Raw genomic sequence first — 21371 nt, 5'->3', positions numbered from 1 at the left:
TGTGCATTCACGAGAGCACCACGACGCATGCGCATCCGGGTTGCGTTGGTGCACAACATGGATGCGCATGCGTCTATTGTGCGAGTTCATTATTTATGTTTTACACCCTTCCCGACATTTTGAAATGTTTAGTGGTGAATAACTTTGTCAATGCTCAGTTTGTTCTTTTTACTGAAACTGGACATAATAACAACCGTTTGTTCAAAACACTGTTGTGAGACTTTAAACAAATACCCAGATGAGAGATCTCATTGCAGCACATTATTCATGGTCTTACATTACCTACCAATACATACAGAATGAATATAAAGTGATGTTATTTCTGTATAAGATTTCGCATGGCTTCGGGGTATGTTTTAGTTTGGAGAACAGCATTCATCTTAATATGAAGTCGACATGAAACGGAAGTTGCGTTGGAGTTTTCTTCCACATTGTGATGTATATTGGAGTGTCATGGCTTCTAGAATGAGAAAATCGCAGGGCAGGGTTTGATTTTGTTCTTTCACAATTGATGTGGATTGACGATTGATGATTTGAAAGCCTGGCCAAACAATAACTGTGAGACAATTCCGTGTCCTAAAATGCAATCGAAAGAATGCACAAAATGACATTAACGCTATCAAACTGAACAGCCAAAGCAACCTTGTTGAAAAAAACAATAGAACTGTGCCTAAAACACAATCGCTAATAGCGTCAATGATTGTGCTATTAGAAACAGATCAGAAAATGTGTTTTTCTAAGAACTCATTTAACTGCTCTGACACCTGCTTTTCCACAGCAAACTAGAGAGAAAACAGACACCAGCGCTCATCTAACACCTGAAAGAGTTTATAACTCAACTGAAAACAACTGACAGATGGACCGACTGAGAGACAGACAGATGGACAAACAGACTGGCTGATGGACTGATAGACGGACAGACAGACCGTCAAACAGTCAAGACAGATGGATGGACAGACGAAAAAGACAGACAAAGAGACGGATGGACAGACAGTAAAGACAGACAGACGGAAAAGATAGACAGACAGACAGATCCAGCATGTTTTCAACAGGGTTGTGTTAAAAGTACATTGCGACTGTATGTGAAACAGTGATGACGATGTAAACACAAAGACACACAACAGTGTACAGATCTGTCTTGTGATTGGCTCACTCTAGTTCCTCCTCCTTGTGTTCACGGGCTATATAAAGCAGCAGTGTGTTCTCCCTCCGGTTAGAGGAACGTGTCTGTCCTGAGCCCTCACACACACACACACACACACACACACACACACACACACGTTACACACACTCATGTTACACACAATGGTGGATTTCTCTGAGAAGTACCTGGAAAGGTAAGGATGAGACGTTCTCCTCTGCTGCTGTGAGATTTCTCTCAGTAATGAGACGAGGGACACAGGGAGGTGAAAATAGAAAGACAGACTTGGGTTTGGAAAAAGACAGAAATAGACGAGAGAGCTTTAGTTCAGATCTCCGGAGGTTTGGGACTTTTTCGGTTTCACATTCTGCATTTTAATGTTGTGAGTTTTTCTTCTGAGCAAACTGTTGACTTGCAAGAGTTGTGTTGAAGTGTTGCTGTCCTGTGTGTGTGTGCGTGTGTGTGTGTGTTTGTCTGCAGTGTACTTTCTGTGAGATTTCAGTGATGATTTTGTTATGTGTGGATAAGCAAACAAAAGCAGTTGCATGATTCTGAGAAAACCTGTCAAGATGCTCGTAACACCCATTTGACCTCAAAACAAAACTAAAGAAGATGTCTTCTTTTACAGGAACAATGCTAATCATTTTTAAAACCATTAACGAAATGTACATACACGTGCATGACTGAAAAACTGTAAAAAGAAATGTTAATCTCATTATTGTAATGCAAAACAATATTGGTCAACTATTTACCGTATACATTATGGTTTAATTGATGTGTTGTCTTTATTTTATGTGAATTCATTGTATTACAGTACAGAGAATAATTATTAAGAATAATGGCACAACATTAACACACATTATTATATCGCAGCTGTCCTCATATTTCACGATTTTTATCATCATTCTTTTTACTCACCCTTTACGTTTGTCACATGGTTTTACAAATATCTAAACGAATAAAAAGTATTAAAAAGTGCACATCAACTTTAACAACAGAGTATTTAATCATTTAAAAAGTACAGTGTTTTTCCATTCCCTGAAAAACAGCCAGTTTGGACATACGAGGTTTTGGAAGGACGGTGCAAATATGAGCTATATTATTCTTCAATAATGTCCCGTATTTCATCGTATTTCTGTTCCTTCGCTTTATCTCTATACTGTTTTTGTCTGTACTTCTAAAGTGTGTTTTATGCAAAGTTGCTTTGCAACAATGCAAACTTGTGATAAATGCTGCAGGAATAAATGTAAATAGAACGATACGTGTGTGGGGAGTGTAAATGTGTTTTACATGTCATGAAAAGTGTATTAATAAATAATCGTACTAATATTAGATGCTGTATGTTTCATAGACAGCTACTTTGCAGGACTGGCTTTCACACACGAGCAGATGCATGCAAACACACTGAACTACACACCCACCGTCTAAACACGTATGACTATTTAAGGCAAGCATTATTAAACCTCTGTCCTAGTGATGTGAACCCGGAGCAGCTCCCAGTGCAGGTCATTGCAGGTGGTCACGTTTGAAATGGGTTTCCCACAGCAAGCGTCCTGGTTTCACAGCCTGGAATAGCGCTGAACTCTATTATGGGCCGTCATGTGAGGCGGGCAGAGCGGGAATTGGCAAAGCCGTGCGATAATTGTAGCTTGTGAGCATCTCCGCGCCGCCTCTATCGCTCAGGTCGCGCGGGGGAGACGTCTGTTGTCAGGTTCACGCAGCCGGATCAGAGCATGGTAATGTGATAAGATCCAGCGAGGGCGGGAGATTACAGGCCTGAGACTCGCCAGCAGATGTTTCTCTCCATCATTAGCTCTTTAAATGAGGGGTCCGCACCGGCGCTGAGGCGTGATGGATGGAAACGCGGGCCCACTCGAAGTAGATGACGAGCTAGGAAAACTTTGCTCCGCTATCACACGGCTACTGGAGATCTCAGTTATTCTACAGTTCCCAAAAATCCAGTGGGTCTGAAGAAAATCTGAAGTTGTGATCTGCCAACGTAATGGCGGATGCTCACTCGTTTGCGCGTATTTTTAGTGAAATTCTTTTGAAGTGGTTTTAAGCTTTGATCTAGACATAAAACCATTGATATTTTATACAGGACATTCAAACGCAAAAGCTGTTTCTCCAGTAATACTTTACAGTAGATGAAGAGACGGATGGATTCTGCTTTCTAACTGCATCCTACAAATGTTTAAAGGATTACCAGTCTAGGTTTTGGAGTTTTAATGATTAATCGTATTTTAGTCGTGATAAAGATTTATTCTTCCCACAAGTAACTGATCATAATCGTTGTGATAATAATGTTTTAAAAGCAAGCAAAAAACTCCAGAGAAGCTCAGAAAATCATCGCAGTTTATCTTTTAAACTGCCACTTTACAGGAAATAAAAAAGCAAAAAACATTTTTCACTGCATTTCTACTATTTTAACACTTTTTTTTGCAAAACCCACAGACAAACATTAAGGGTAATGATTTATAATAATAAAAAACAAGACATTAAAAATGGAGTAGCAAGGTTTCATTCCGAAGGTCACAAAACGTTCATTTCTGTGGTGGGGTGTTTAGATGATTGAGTGCTTTGAAATACTGAAGTTTCAAGTGTTGAAGAAGTTTAATGGAGGCAGATAATAACATATTCATGGCTGTAAAGTATAGACCTGATAAACACGCTGAAGTGAAATTAAAAACAAAAGTTCTGAACTGACAAAATAACCATGATTATCATTTCACCCATGATCTTGCAGCCCTCTGTCTCTGCATGATCATTTGTTTTCATATATTGACATTAATAACTCGACTAATATTGCAGAATATGTTCAGTAGCATGGCTTTTCATTGCTCAGAATGAGAGTCGGACTGAAGCTCACAGTATAGTGAGGAATCTCAACACTGCGCACGACCCCTATTATCCAGAAAATTTATATTGCTCCACTGTGTCAAAAAACACCACAACACACACCAAACCAACACCAACACAAACACACCCCAACACAAAACACACACACACACAACACACACACACACACACACACACACACACACACACACACACACACACACACACACACACACACCACACACACACACACACACACGCACACACACACACACACACACACACACACACACACACACACACACACACACACACACACACACACACACACACACACACACACACACACACACACACACACACACACGACACACACACGCACACACGACACACACACACAGCACGCACACACGCACACACGCACACACGCACACACACACCACACACCACACACAACACACACACACACAAACACACACACAACAACGCCACAACACACGCCACAACGCAACACACACCACACGCACGCACACACACACAACACACGCACACGCAACACATACACCACACACCACACACACACACACACTACAACACACACCACAACCAACACCACGCATACACAACACACGCCACACCACACAACACACGCCACGCCACACCACAACACACACCACGCCACAACGCAACACACACCACACACACCACAACACACTCCACAACACAACACGCACGCACACGACACACAACACACACACACACAACACACACACACACACACACACACAGCACACACACAACACACACACATACACACACACAACACACACACACACACAACACACACACACACCCCACACACACACACAACACACACACATAACACACAACACACACACACACACAACACACACACACACACAACACACACACACATGCATGCACACACACGCACACACACACACACACACACACACACACACACACACACACACACACTATCCCCGTGGGGACAGTCCATAGGCGTAATGTTTTTATACTGTACAAACTGTATATTCTATCCCCTATCCCTAACCCTATCCCTAAACCTAAAGATCATAGAACACTTTTTGCATTTTTAGATTTGTAAAAAATATTGTTCTGTACAATTTATTAGCTTTTGTGCCCATGAGGACCTCAATTTTGGTCCCCACAGTGACACGAGTCCCCATGTGTTGGTGTGTATTCAGGTTTAGGTCCCCACCGGGATATACAAACATGAACACACACCACACACACACACACACACCAGCACGCACACCCCCCCCACACACACACACACACACACACACGCACACACACACACACACACACACAGTAGTGTCACTCATGATGCTGTCCAGCAGGTGGAGACATTGACTTTAAATGACAGTCTAAACTTTCCGATTTCAACAGTCCTGTGACATCCAAACCTGTGTGTCTGCAGTGCTGTTGTTGTGTTCTGTCCAGCGCTCATACACTGATGAGATTCTGTCCTCTGAAGTGTGTGCTGGTCCTCCGTCCGGCCCGTCATAACGCCACATATCTTCCTATTGCTCGTACTCGCTGCTGTGTTTGTGCTTTAAGAGCTTGAAAAGAAAACTGTTGTGATGTTTAGTTTCCTCTGCCACGGGTTTTTTCATGTGGCCTACTTTCAGACATTCTGGGTTTTTTCACTTGAAATCCATGTGAAAGTGTGTGGTTTATTCTGTGTTTGAGTGAGTTTATCTCCAGCTTTCACAAACGCTTATCTCAGCAGACCTCATGGAGGTTTCCTTGCATTTTTCTCCAGCTGCCAAAGACTCCAATATAAAAGATGTTCATGTTAAAGGTCTTGGCAGATATCATGGAGCTAAATCTAAACCAGATGATGTTTCCCTTTTACAGCTTCAGAATAGTTTCAAAACACACCGAAGTACATGCAGGCTAATATTAGAACGCTTTATGAGTTTTTTGGGTGTTAACATTGTCAAATAATTAATGAACATTACCTTAATATCTATTGAGTTTATGATTTTGATTTATATTCTGTGTGTAATGCTGGAGGATTTTATATCCTCATCATTTTTTTATTATGGTTTGGTTAGTTTCTAAAAACACACCATCTGACTAACATTTCATCATCATCATCAACATGAGGTTTCAATGCCACACACATGAATGTTGAATTGACGTGACACTATTTTGGGTCCGTGGTCACATTTAAATGGCCGGTATGAAAGGAATGTTGCATTTTGGCTGATGTAGTCAGCGTTTGGTCAGTCTGGAGGCTGGTCTGCACGAGGAGGGGAATTCTGCCCTCAGGACAACACCTCATAAATACTTCAGACTTCCTTTTCCTGTCCCGTCCCCGCTCGCCTGCGCTTTCCTGCACACTCAACAGATACTTAGCAAAATCTCCACAAAACTTCATTATGTCTGTTTAAATACACACAAGTGGCCTTGGAAAATATGTGTGAAAGTTTTAATACAACATATAGTTTTAGTCCAGCTCCTAAAATAAATATATGTATATATTTAATATTTATTTAAAGATTTATTTATACATTATATTATATATCATATAGGAAATATTTTAATATACATAAAAACTACTTAATAACATTTTTTTTCATTGTTTTTTTTAATAATACAACAATGTTGTCGAGCTCTTTTTAATACTTCAAATTGGCATAGTTATTATAGTTTTGTTTTATTCGTATTTTGAATGGTCTTTTAGATTTCATGTTTTAATTTGTGCTCTTGTGATTTTATTTAATTGTTTATTGAATTCTCATTTAGTTTAAGTATTAAGTATGATAATTTTTAGTCCGTTTTTACATTTAAATTTCAATTAGAAGAAATGTTTTATTAGTTTTAGATTTGTTTTGTTTAGTTTTTAGTGTAAAACTTGCTTTGAAATTTTATATATAGATTAAAAAAACGGTTAATTTATATACAAAATCATTTGTAAATTAATTTGTAAAACCTGTTATTTAATTTGTGGACTATAGCGTATGTCTTTAAATGGCATATTCCTTCATGAATCACACACTAAACGCGCACTTGGCACCGCAGCTGACCCCAGATCAGCCCAGCGCCTTTCGGAAGGCTCAGTGAGAGAACGGGAAGATGGATTTATTTAGAAACGGTGGCCTGGGAGAGCCAAAAATGGGATCCAGTTTCTTTTTGTGGTGCGGTAATGAGTTTGCGCCTGCGGAACGAGAGGCCACACGCAGCTGATGAGGGCAGATGAGCCGCAGTGGAAATTAGCGGGCGTGAGGTCAGGCGGAGCGAGGACGGGCGTCTGGAGACACGGAGTGGATCTCGTGAGACGTGGATCCGGGGGTGAAGGGTCAGATTTTGGGAGGCAGGAGATTTGGAGATGCAGCTGTACTCTCCAGCGGTCCCCCGGGCCCGTCGGCCTTGGGTTAGCGCCTCTGGGGCCCCTGGTGGCACCTGAAGAGAGGAGAATACCACATCCCTCCCTTCACTCATCCGCTCAGACGCCGGACCGGCAGGAGATAGGAGCGCATTTCTCTACGAGGAACTTCAATCGTCGCCGCAGCTTGGATAACTTCTGATCGAGGAGGAAATGTACAGAATGTTGTTTGACTTTGTGGATGTGATTTGGATTTGTGACAGCGTTTGATTTGTGATGATCTTCAGCGGGACTCAGCTCTTTCTCTTGTGTGTTTCTCTGTCCAGGGCCAAAGACATGAAGAACCGGCTGGCATTCCTCAGGAGGAGGACTGAGTCTCCCGGAAGCAGCCCGTCCGGCAAACTCGACAAAACCATGAAGTCTGCCAAGTAAGTGTGTGTGTGTATATTTGTGTTATGTCCGCCTGTTCCTGGGTCGTGATCCAGCTGGTGGCTCGATGCCTGTGTGTGGGATGAAACCGAGAGACGGACTGAGAAATACAAGAGAAGAAAACAAACATTTTTAGATGTGGAGATTGACAATACAGAAACAGACTCAGTCATCATTTATTCCCCCTCATGTGCTTGTAAATCTGTATGTGACTCTTTCTTCGGCGGAACACAAAAGAAGATATTTTGAGAAATGTCTCAGTGGTTTTGTGTTTATACAATGGAAGTCAATGGAGTGCAGTGTTGTTTGATTATCAACATTCTTCAAAATATCTTCATTGGTGTTCTGTAGAAGAAATAACCTCGTACGGGTTTGACATGACACGACGAAAGAATTCTTATGTTTTGGCTGAACTATCCCTTTAATATGACCAAACCAAAATAAACTGCGACTTTAGTCATATAGATCTGTCCATTTCAGAGGACATTATGCATTAAAGAGTAGATGAAAAATATTTCAATTAAAGCCGTATGATGTTACAGTTAAGTAAGTTTAAAGCTGATTCATATATTTCCCAGATGTTGTGACAGTGTTATTTTGTTTAGTTTTATTAATATTTTAAATGAGCTGTTATTTTTAGTTTTTTGTTTATTCTAGTTAAAGTTTTAGCAATTTGGGTGTATGTTTTTGTCATTTATGTTGCTATTCAAGATCAAGTGATTTTATTTGAGTTTATTATACAGTATATACAGATCTATATCATTTTAGTCCTTTAAACGAATTTCACTTTATTTTTAAGGCAACATTACGATTTTTCCCGTTATTTTAGGTCACTATTTGATTTGATTTCAATGAACAGGAACGTTTTCAAACTTTTAATTTTAGCAAACTTAAATGACCTTGTATTGTGATCATCGATGCTTAGATGTCATGTTTATTTAGCTATACAAACAACATATAATCAAAATATGAGGTGTGTTTCAGTATTAAGCATGTTTTTTTCTAAATGCATGAAAGTGTGAGATATAATAATCAGGTGTTAATCTCAAATAATACAGATTTATATTTAATCAACTTTATCGACGTGTGTGCACAATGTAACCCGTCGCTGTATTCATTTAACATTTAAATGACAACCAAACATCTCTCACTAAAGCTGCAGATGTGAAGTGTTGAGTTTGGAGAGAGAAGGTGTGGGGGTGGAGCCTACGGCGAGCACACCATCCTATTGGTGGAGCCCGGCTCCGCCCCCTCCTCTGCGCACACAGAGTATAAAAGAGGCCGTCCAACAGAGGCTTACTCGTACACTCACACACACTCCAGAGCGAGAGAGAAGCTGACGGTGCGGATGGGTCACACGATGAGAAACCTGACAGACATGGGCTTGCTGAAAAATCGCTCTGCTTTCATTTGCAGGCCCACTCCTGAAGAAGCCATCAAGTGGGGCGAATCCTTAGACAAGCTGCTGATGCACAAATGTAAGATCCGTTTATTCTTCAAATGTGTCTTTGGGTTTATCACAAAGTTTTTTTTATAGACAGATTGGGGTTCTATTGTTTTGACCTGCTGGTGCTGGTCAGCAAATGAAAGCTCTGTTAGATGAATCAAGAGAAAAGCCCCCCGGGGGTCACGCGTGTATTCTGACTTTAAGCGGCTCAACTTTTCATCTGGTGACGTTGGCGAGTGATGCATCTGCGGTTTTTCTTAGCTTGAAGTGATGTGTCTGTTATCAGCAATCTCTCGTGGGAACGGAAAGGTGCGGAAGAGGCCACGCGTCCTTCCTTTTTGTTTCTGGCTGCTTTTGTATCCAGATTAGTCATATTCTTAACGGCACAGTTCAGCCAAAAATAGAAATTCTGTCATCATTTATTCCTCCTCGTGTGGTTGTAAATCTGTATGCGAGTCTTTCTTCGGTGACGCACAAAAGAAGATATTTAGAGAAAGGTCGCAGGGGTTTTGTGGGGCTCAGTGCTTTTCGATCATCAACATTCTTCAAAATATCTTCTATTGTGTTCCGCAGAAGAAAAAAACTCATAGAGGTTTAAAATGACATGAGGATGAATAAACCATGACAGAATTCTCTTTCTTAGGTGAACCGTCCCTTTAAGAAACTCACATTTTTTTGCTCAAAAAAATGTTTATGTGCAGAACAGATGGCGATACAGATGACGTAAAGATGCAATGAATGACAGTCAACACACGTTATGATCTTACTGCAGTGCTCGCATTTAACACACGCTGAAGCGCTAGAGGACGTCACACGTTCAGCTTTTGCGTTCCGTCTCGAGTCGCTCCAGTGAATTATATTAAGAAATGCAGATTAGGGAAAATGTAATGTTCATGGAGTCTCAGAAGACTGGAGCTAATGAGAGTTGTGATGTTAATGCGATGACTCAGGTTTGGCGCTCTTCTCTTCAGTGGAGGCTGCCGTTGCCATGGTTCCCTTTGTTTATCCCTCCAATAACATCTCCCCCTTCTCTGCCTCTTTTTCCCCTCTCCTCCATCAGACGGGCTGGCCGCGTTCAGAGCTTTCCTGCGCACCGAGTTCAGCGAGGAGAATCTGGAATTCTGGCTGGCCTGCGAGGATTACAAGAAAGTTAAATCGCAGTCCAAGATGGCATCCAAAGCCAAGAAAATCTTTGCAGAATACATCGCCATCCAGTCGTGTAAGGAGGTGAGCGTGTAATTGCTTTGACACGCTGCAGAGATATCTAAATATCCCACATACATATCCACATCCCATACATCAGCACCGAATATCACCTCGATATTCTTTTGTCAATGGGGCTTTAAACTCTGTTCAATAGTTTGGCATCAGACTCTCAGGGCTGCCGTTTTGTCTGTGAAAGAGTCTTTGTGTGAAATGAGATTCGTAGGAAATGACATCATTCCTGACAAATGAATTCCTGCCGCTCCAGCACATGTGTTTTCAGGCTTTCTGTTTCAAACTTGGAAAGCAGCTTGGAAATCCAGAGTGAGATGAGCAGCTCTTTCCAGCAGTCCAGCTCAAGTTTATTTCAGGCCGAGCTGGTTTTAGTTTGCTTTTGCCAGACTTTTGATTTGTGAGACAAAGTCCAATTTGCAGCTTTTTCAGGCCAAGAAACCAAGAGAGAGAGAGAGAGACTGTCTCAACACCACTTCATTCTACCAATTTTATATCAGTCACAGATCTAAAACCATAAAGATATACATATATAGCACCAAAAATATAAGCAACAAACAAAGAAAAACAGCATGTTTTGCATTGTTTAGAAACAAATCATGCAAAAAATAGTTCGTTTATTGTAGTTTTATTCATATTTTAGATGAGCTTTTATTTAAATATGTTGTGTTCATTTTAGTTTAATTTTATTTTTAATTATTATTGTCTTTATTTATTTATCTTTAATATTGCTACATAGCTTTACTTTTCATTTGGTGAAGTTTATACATATTTGCAATTCATTCTTTTTTATTGCCTCAGTGTGAGCTCATTTTACTTTATTAACGTTACTAATTCAAGTTTTTCAAATAATATTTAGGCCTATATTTCATTTAATATCCCTAACATGCGTTGCATTTACTTCAAGCTTCATCCGTTTGTTCAGCCCCGCATCAAACCGCACACAGTTTCCAGACTGACCCATCAAAAACACTGTATTTAATAACAGAAACACGTAAAGATTGTGGGCCGTGATGTTTGATGTGGTTGTGTCGTGTGTCCTGCAGGTGAATCTGGATTCGTACACTAGAGAGCACACTAAAGAGAACCTGCAGAACATCGATCGCTCCTGTTTTGATCTGGCCCAGAGGAGGATATACGGCCTGATGGAGAAAGACTCGTACCCTCGCTTCATGCGCTCAGAACTCTACGTGGACTTAGTGAACCAAAAGAAGTCCAGCAGCATGTCGACATCCTCCTCCTCGTAAGACGACGGGGAGAGAGAGAGAGAGAGAGAGAGAGACATGGGAGCATGGGAAAGATTTCTTCACGTAGCGTCATGTTCTCATCAGCCGCTCTGTCCATCGGCGAGGCGAGAGAGGGCGGTGTTTACAAACGCAGCGACCCAACGGGGGTTATTCTCATTCTCATTCGCATCGCATTTATTTCCTCACGTACTGGAGAAAACGACACAAAGACAGTCGGCTACTGTTGTGCATCAAGCACCGTCGGCACGGCCAACTTCCCGGACGTATCGCAAACGTCTCATCCCTGCGGTGTTGGGCGTACGTACCAGAGTGAGTGAGAAACGTCATCTCTCTTCACCACGGCACAAAACATGAAGAAACGCTGGAGAGGAACGGACCAAACCCACGGGGTCTGCACAGAGAAAACATGCTTGGCTGCGTTCTATATAGCCAATAGGCAACTCATCCTAGCTCCACTTTAAGAACGGATGAGACTGTATTCTCAGGACATTCTGGCACTATGAAGCTTGTTTGTTTTCGGTTTCTTTTTCTTTTCTACACATAAGATGTTGTTTTTATGGACTGACGCACTCCATTGATTCATAGGGCACGGGGTCAGTTAGGATCTGTCTCCAGATTTGTTGCTAAGACGTGCTTTACTTGTACAAAAATGTACTTATTTATTTAGAAAGCTCACTGATTGCTTTGTCCATTGCACTCGCAAACCCCCCCCCCCCCCCCACCGTCCGTGCAGCTCCGCAGCCGTCCTGGTTTAAGTGCAATATGTTGAATTCTTTTTATTCCTCCGCTTATCTTATCGATAAGTTTTACCGCAACGACGATGGATTGATCTCCGCATTAATTTTATTGAGTGTAAGAGTTACGGCTGACGTAAGAATGTGGCTTGAGCGTACACAAACCGTTTCCCTGGCAGCAGGCCGCCGGGTTAAGAGATGTATATATGATTCTTAAAAAAAGCAAGAATAAAAAAGATAAAAACACTAGGTTTCGTGTAAATATGTGCACCTCAGAGCTATATAAGGATACGCATTGTTCTAAAGAAATATCCGGATTAGAGGGGTCACCCTTCGCCTCGGATGCACACTGCTTGTAAGGAGTTTTATGAGAAGTATTTGATCATTTTCACTCTTTACAAATCTAACGCATCTCCTAAGATAGCAAGTGCGACAGATGATAGAGATTTATAAAGCCAGTGTCATTGCAACCACAAATAAAACATTCGGCTGGTGAAATGATACTTCATTGCCTCTTGTGTTCATTTACATGTTTCACGTGTCGTGTTACTCCTCCATCAAAATGAAAACTTTATTTTCTCATTTTTTCTACAAAGATTTGAGATCTAACTAGTCGGAGACCAACAGACGACAACGTTGTCAAAGCACTCCTTTTTACACCAGGGGTTCCCAACCTTTTTGACTCCAAGGCCCCCACTGTACTAGATCATTTTCAATGGCTCCTTCCAACTCACATAAACTTTATACCAAATTTCTACCAAATCAAATATTTTAGCGCTTGACATTAACTGGAAAAAAGGTTTATTCATAATAAAAATGGCCAATTGGTTTTTAGTTTTGAAAATGTATTTAAGTGCTCATTTTGTTTTCATTTAAAAGTATCGGTCATCTTGAGGCCCCCCTGGAAGTCAACGGGGACCCCCTTGTGGGCCACGGCCCCCCTGTTGAGAGCCACTGCTTTACACGGATCTCCAGAATTTACTGATCGCTGTGTTTGGCACAAACTGTAAATCAACTCGTTGCTGGAGAAGCGTTTATAAACTGGGTTTCTTGAGTCGGCCATTGTTGTTTTGGTTTTACTCGTGCATGCCTAAAGACACGTACACATGCGCACGACATCACTGTTTTTTTTTACATTTTTGGTAGTATAAGCAGAGATGATAACTGTGGTTAACTGCTTTCCAAAACTTTAAAACCCGTTTTCAAACGTTTGCATTTTTAGGCTCCCATAATGCCGTTGTCATGTAAAAGACAGCCAAAATATATAAAAGTCTTCTTTTTTAGAAAGGATTCAAGGCTAAAGAAATGAGTCATAATACCTAAAAATACAGATGTGTGTGGCGGGTCGGATGGGTTTCTGAATGGAAGTCCATGTGGGTCAAACATTTTAACAATTTAAAGATTTTGTTGTCGCTAGTTCTTTCTCACATTCCTCTCAGTAATATTCATAAAAAGTTGAAATAAGCATCACACATGTCAGAAGCGTTTGCATGCTGTGTTTCCAAGAAAAGAGCTCTGCGTGAGCTTTCATTTAAAGCGTCGCCTCTCTTGAAATCTCAACACTGCAAATAGCAGCAATTGAGCTTGAGTTGCTAAGGAAACAAAAGCTGGAGATCCTCCGTCGCTCTGCCAACCCGACGGGTCGAGAGCCCTTCATCAGGAGCTCCTCTCTGAGGCTGTGTCACGATCATCTGTCTGTCTGTCTGTGAGTCACACGGGCCGCCCAAACACACGGAAAGTGCCAAACAACAGATGGCCCACCTTCATTTTCTTAATATTAGACACCGTGATGCTCTGGTGTGTTCCAGGGCACGGCTTATTGGTTGCTAGGGTACTCTGGTTGTTTTTGTGCCAACGGGGAACTTCGGCTAACGCTCTCAATGCTGTTGCAGTAATTGTATGTCTTTGTAAATATTATAAAAATGTTATTTTTACATTGTTAGTGGAACATTTAGAACGTTCAGAAATAACATTTTAAGAGTTGGGGAATTTTAAGTAATGGGAATGTTAGCGAAACGTTCTCGGGACATATTTTTGTTAGCAGAGTTGCAATGCTGCCACATTTTTTGTTTTTGTACAATAAGACTTTTATACTGGGGTAGCAGTCAAGAAAAACCCGTCATTTTTCTTCGTTTGTAATCAATTGCTTTGGATATTGATCAATTTTTTTTAATTTAAAGACAGAAATCGCTCCTTCAAGACTGCACTGGATCTGTCCAAATATTAGAATCGTTAGAATTCCCCTTTTTATTCATGCGGTTATAACTGCTTTATAATGCATTTGTAAATGACTTATTAATCATTAATGAACACATTTATAAATGCTTTATGAAGGGAACCCTAATGTAAAGTGTTACCGATTTTTTTATCAGTGAACTGACACATATGACTATTTCTGGAACATTTTAATAGTAAATTATTGCTCAAATACACTAAATAATGTGAACAGAGACCCGCAGGCCACAACTCATCTGAACTGTGATGTTTTGTTTTTAGGTCACAGACAGAATGCTGATGTGCTGAGATGTTAAACAGCGGATCTAGCGTCCGGCCCGTCCACCAGCTGTGCTGTCTGATCTCTCCTCAAGCGTTTCATCAGCCGCGGGTGAGTAATGTGTAAACCGCACGTGAGCAGAATGACACTAAAAATAACACTTGGTTTCTGCACTCGATATTTCCATTGATAACAAACATGAATGATTATATATTTATTGTTAAAGGCCTTGTGGACAGTGCTCCAACATATCACACAATATTATTATTATTATCTTTTTTAAATATATAAGCGACTTAAAACAATGTACTCTAGTGCAGGGATCCGTGGACCCCCAGGGCACTTCAGAACAGCTCAGAGAAATAAAAAGACAAAGCAACATTTTCAAAAGTCTACTGAACATTATTACTGTTATGAAAATCGCTACAGTACAAATACATTTGAATGGAAAATGTTTCTGTTCAGATTCATACATCCAACATTACACTTATTTCAGCCGATTATATGTTGTCTTTATTATATCTTTCTTATTATTTAACTAACACAGCTTAAATGTTTTTTAGACAAAAAGTATATGGATATAGAGAAAGATGGATGTGTATTTTAGGAAGAGATTCATCATATTTGGGGGTCCCTCGCATGGTAAAGTTTGAAAACCCCTTCTGTAGTGTATGAACTGTATGGGTGTTTTACTGTAGATGACGTGACTTTAGTGTTTAAGCATGAGCATTGTGCATCCCAAAAACATTGCATTTAAACTTAACAAAACATCAAGTTTTACATTTACAAGTGCCTTAAATCCTATTTAAACAGACCACCGACTATATTTACATGTTAATTTACAATCATAAGAAGGATTGGAAATACATTTCAAACGTAATAGTCGTGATGACAGTAAAGAACAAAGCCGGAGGTCATTGGGCAGTCAATGGAAGTTACTAAGACGGGACATTAGTCATGTTTAATACGGCCTAGAATTAACTTTATTAGTCTGGCCACTAATGTTCAGGGAGGATCTGAATACGCCGTCATTTGTGTTCTTGTAAAGAATGTACAAAGAAATGAATCCCCCACACTGGAGGTCATGTCTCTAGCTTCAGACTGTATTTACACGGCAGATTTTCACTCTCGAGGGCAATTTTGACATTCACACACACGGTTAATGAGAACACAGCTTTGCATCCACACAGAATGTCAAGTAGATTTAGTTCTGTGATAAAAGGTTACTGTTGTTGAGTTATCTCACAAGTACTTGAATGTTTCCTGTAAAATGAATTATACATTCGCTAACTTATTTTAACTTGTGTATCGTCATTTTAATGAGCATTTTTTTATTTAAAAGTATAAAAGATAAATCATTTAATAATAATAATTAAAAATAAACTTTGTCTTTAAAGCTCGTAAATTCAAAAACATCTGGCATGTTTTTAGCAGAATCTATTTTTAAATTAAAAATCTAATTTAGGAACGGGTGCTTGCGTCACGAGGAAGCTGTAATAGAGACTGTGTTCATTAAACCATATTTAACTTTAATATATTTAATGGAACATAATTCCATTAAGCAGCCAGACGACATCAGCGTGAGTCATCGCCGCGCAAACTCAACACTTTGTAAAGAAAGCAAATAGACAGAAATATCCCGTGCACGTGTCTACATCTGCAATGGTATCCTTCTTTATACACAAAACAACAAAGCCTTTAAAGACTGCGTACTTGGAAGATTATAAAATAGATTTGTAGCAAAAACATTTAATCATCTAAGAAATGCTCATTTGTACTGTATTTGTATGATGGTGCTTCCTACCATCATCTGTTTGAATACTGGATTCTGATTGGCTGGAACGTGTTCATTAAAACTGTTTAATGCACAGCTAGTTCCAGTCAGTTTGATCAACGTTTGAAATGAACCAATGAAAATAACTGTAGTTTTCACCCGTCTGCACTGTAACCAGCAATAAGCGGGATGATCCGCGGCTTGTTCAAGAATTTAATGGTGGTTCTTGGCCTCCACGTCGTGCTTTACAATCCTTTAACGCACGGCTAGCCATGGATTAATCCTTACGTATTTAACTTAAGGGCATTAATACAAAAACATATTTACAGGGAAGCATGGTTTGTCTCAATAAAAACAAATATTTTCAGATCTAGATTAAATTTAGAGATAATCTTCTTATGTCCTCATTTATAAAAACATCACAGTTGTTTTGTCTTTCATGTCATATTCATCGGTTTGTGCTTCTTTTTCTCCTTGCTGTGTGTCTTGTAATTGGTTAACTTTAGATGATTAATATTCTATTGTTTATTAGTTGATTTTCATGAATTATTTGCTTCTTGTTGATCAGTCCGAATATCTATAATATAATATAATATAATATAATATACCATGTATAGCCTCATGTTTCTTGCATACTCTATATTCAACAAAAAAATCCTTCTCTACTTATTTTATATAAGTGTTTTAATTATTTCTCATAAACATAAATGAAATTAAATGGAGAGCAAATGAAAACTCTCAGATATTCTCTAGAGAAAAAGAGTCAGAAATGTCACAAATGTGTCTGTCATTAGAGTTTGAGAAGAGACGTCAAGAAAGTGTCAAACTGAGCTCAGATTTGTCAAGTCTGCAATCAAAAGTCAGAATTATTGAAGATCCTCAAACATTTCTCATCATATTTACCCTAATCCAGATGATTTCACCTCCACAATCTACATTCATTTACACCTCCAGACTCTTCATGGGTTTACACAGTTACACTCTCGTTTCATTAGGAGAAACATATAAGCTACGAACATCTGAGTAAGAATATTTTCCTCCGGGTGTTTTTTTCTAGAATCTTTGATGGGGGAAATGGGTCTTGAGGTAGCAGGAGTGGTTGTGGGTGTTGTTTTGCTGCTTCTGACATCAGAAAATAAGAGGACATATCAAAGCGGTTCATGTGGGCTGCTTCATTTAGTTTTAGACTATAGGAGGAAGTTCCAGTATGTTTTTATAGTACAATGACTTCATACACACTCAGTACCGTATGTGTGTGACTCAAGAGCTGCAGATGTTATGATGGATCTTAGCAACTAGCTTCATAAACATTGTATTCTGAGTTACTTTATGGGCTGAGATGCGTCAGAGAAAATGAGTATGAGCATCATGATGTCATTTTATGCCACTTTCCACAACTCATTAGTGCTGATCTGGTCATCATACTGTATACCCCCGAGGGTAGAATGTTGTCTTTAACACATACGCATGAAAAAAGACTATAGTATACTACAGAGTAAACTGCTCTATACTATAGGCTTAACTTTAGTAAACGGATGAACTGTTCAGTATTATACTACGGTAAGGTTCAAAAATACTGTAGTCTCTAGAAATTATACTAGTTTACTGTAGTAAATACAACAGTAATTGTTTGTTTTCTATCTCAGCAAGACTTTTCTATTGACTTCTATACCTTTAAACTGATATTTTTTCTCCTCTAGATCTGACACTTACTAAATGCATTTTTCAATTATTTATCGTGGTTATTAAAATGATTTCCTCATGGGGACTACTGGATAATATTCACATTGTGCTGCTGACCTCAGAGATCACATGGACAGATACCCCTGTCACACTTTCTTGTTATTTTTGGGAACTGCTTCTACAGATTGTTTTTGATAATGCTGTATCAATTGTTTATGTCTAATGTGTGTAAATGTAACTGAGGATTGAATAGCAATGTCTGCGTTGATAGCCTTGTTGTTAGTGCGTCAACACAGCGCCAGTGCGCTCACCGTGACCTGGGTTCAATTCCCTTTCTCAGTGGTACTTTGCCAGTCCTGCTCCCCTGTCTCCTCCCAATGTCTTCTTGTCTACTTTACACTGTACTATGTCATTAATTTAGTACAGTGTGAAGAATAACTTAAAAAAAGGATTGTATTGCAATAAGGCATTAAACAATTCTTGATCATTGCATTCTCTATACAGGACATTTCTGTAATGCTGCAGATTGCTCACAGATTTTCCCCAGTTCACTCCATGTTGTTACGCTTTGACAGAAAAAAAACAACGCAGGCATTTTAAAAGCTGCTGTACATGTGCAGGTTTAAATATAGTCTAGCTCTTTGGCATAAAACTAAAGACGCTGCCCACAAACACAAAACATCTGCTCGTGATAAACCAATCCAGTTCTGGAGAATCCAGTGCCAGATGTGCTCAAAATCATCTGTAGTTTTTTCCTCTTCTCCTGCAACCCAGAGACTCTTTAAGCTGTCAGCGTGAGACTTATACATGAAATCATGTGTTCACTGCCAATAAGCATTTAGTGCAAATGGGCTAAAGGATTTTCACATGCCAGTGAGCAGAAATAGTCGGGTGACATCCATCACAAACAGTTTCCACGGTTCATGTGATGGGCTAAATTGAAAAAAACCCAATTAAGCAGTGACCGCTGAACTCAATCGACATCTACAGAAATGACTGATGCATGCTGTTAACATCGATTGTAATATTTGATTATATGTATATCAGGACACAGAAACAGAAAAAACATTTCACTGTTTTCAACCGGTGTTATATTTTCCCCACTCTTTTGTCCTCTATCTTCCCCCAAGTGTGTGCAGGGAACTAGGGCACTCACTAGAGAACTGAGACTTAACAGACGATTCAGGTCAGCTCTTTGACACATTCAGATCCTTATACACTTGTTCTTTAATGGTTTGTACAATGTACAAAGATCTACAACAATCCATAGTGATCTTCAGTGATCTACAGTGATGTATAGTGATCCATAGTGATCTACAGAGATCTACGTCGATCTATAGTGATCTTCATTGATCCATAGTGATCTATAGTGATCTACAGTGATCCATAGTGATCTACAGATATCTACAGTGATATATAGGGATCTATAGTGATCTATAGGGAGCTACAGTGATCTATAGTGATCCGTAGTGATCTATAGTGATATGTATGGGTCTGTAGGGGGCTACAGTGATCTACAGTGATCCATAGTGATCTATAATGATCTACAGTGATCTCTAATGATCCATAGTGATCTACAGTGATCTCTAATGATCCATAGTGATCTATAGGGAGCTACAATGATCCATAGTGATCTACAGTGATCTATAGTGATCTACAGTAATCTATAGGGATCTACAGTGATCCGTAGTGATCTATAGGGAGCTACAATCATCCATACATTTACATTTATGCATTTGGCAGGCGCTTTTGCCCAAAGCGACTTACATTGCATTATACTTTACATTTGTTTCTAATTATGTGTCCATAGTGATATATAGTGATCATCAGTGTTCTATAGTGATCTATAGGGATCGACAGTGATCTATAGGGAGCTACAGTGATCTATAGTGATCTATAGGGAGCTACAGTGATCTATAGTTATCTACAGTGATCTATATGGATCTACAGGGATCCAAAGTGATCTATAGTGATCTATAGGGAGCTACAGTGATCTATAGTTATCTACAGTGATCTGTAGTTATCTACAGTGATCCATAGTGATCTATAGTGAGCTACAGCGGTCTATAGTGATATACAGTCATCTATAGTGATATACAGTGATCTACAGTGATCTATAGTGACACACATAGGGATAAGATGTATGCATGAATGCATTAAGGGTGCTTTAGTTAAATCTACATTAAAAGCAGATACTCACTTTCTTTGTTGCAGATGAAGTGTATTACTGCAATTTTTAATAAACCTGTGATTCACTATTCTGCTCTCCTTCATCCATCTTCGGTTGAATAATGAGAGAAATATGATTAAATTCAGACCTTGAATGACCATAATGGAAAGATTACAAAGTCACAGCTCCAAGAATAGAACAAAGTGAATGATGGAGATGTGTTTTTGTAAAGTTGATGGTGAAGCTTAATGGACACGTTATCTTTTCAAAATGTTCAGTTTGGTGTGTGTGCGTGTGCATTTGTGTGTGTGTGTGTGTGTGTGTGTGCGTGTGCGTGTGTGTGTGTGTGTTGTATAACAGCGGTCTCATGGGGGTTCTCATCTGCAGAGGAGAAAGGGCTAACAAAGCCATCTGATGACCAATTTCTCCAGAGTCCCCAAACCAGACGCTCTCAGCCGAAACCCGAGAGAGCAGAAAGCCTCCATTATTTCATCCTCCGAGGGCATAACATTACTCTTTACATAATGCCGAATCACATATCTCAACTACTGACTGTCAGCTATCTGTGTGACTCCGTTCCTTCGAAATATTCAACATTTTAAAGTCTGATGTATTCTACAAAATATTCAGAACTTTCAAGAAAATACTTAATGCGTTGTATTAGAGGTGGTGCAATATAATTTATTATGAAAGATAAAATGCAAGTTTCTATGAAATGAATGTGTCTGTCAGCTGAACACAATGCTGCACTGGAAGTATCTGTGATTTTCATGAAAGAGGTTTCAGGGCTTTGTTCTTTCTACATCATCAGACCATTCTT

At 39.5% G+C, this 21371-nt stretch overlaps 1 protein-coding gene across 2 annotated transcripts in view; it reads left to right on the top strand.

Moving 5' to 3' along the window:
- Positions 1-12931, top strand: part of rgs3a (regulator of G protein signaling 3a) — a 51159-nt gene extending 38228 nt beyond the window's left edge. For both annotated transcript variants that reach the window (XM_057321044.1, XM_057321053.1), the window contains exons 4-7: positions 7685-7786; positions 9204-9265; positions 10295-10461; positions 11496-12931. In XM_057321044.1, coding sequence (XP_057177027.1) covers positions 7685-7786; positions 9204-9265; positions 10295-10461; positions 11496-11696 — 532 coding nt within the window. In that variant the 3' untranslated portion in view covers positions 11697-12931. The remainder of the gene's footprint in view (positions 1-7684; positions 7787-9203; positions 9266-10294; positions 10462-11495) is intronic.
- Positions 12932-21371: the final 8440 nt, after the last annotated feature.

This window comes from Triplophysa rosa, linkage group LG2, assembly GCF_024868665.1.
Source record: "Triplophysa rosa linkage group LG2, Trosa_1v2, whole genome shotgun sequence".
Classification (NCBI taxonomy): domain Eukaryota; kingdom Metazoa; phylum Chordata; class Actinopteri; order Cypriniformes; family Nemacheilidae; genus Triplophysa; species Triplophysa rosa.
Note: the sequence above shows the minus strand (reverse complement) of the source record. Positions and strands in the feature narration are given on the sequence as shown.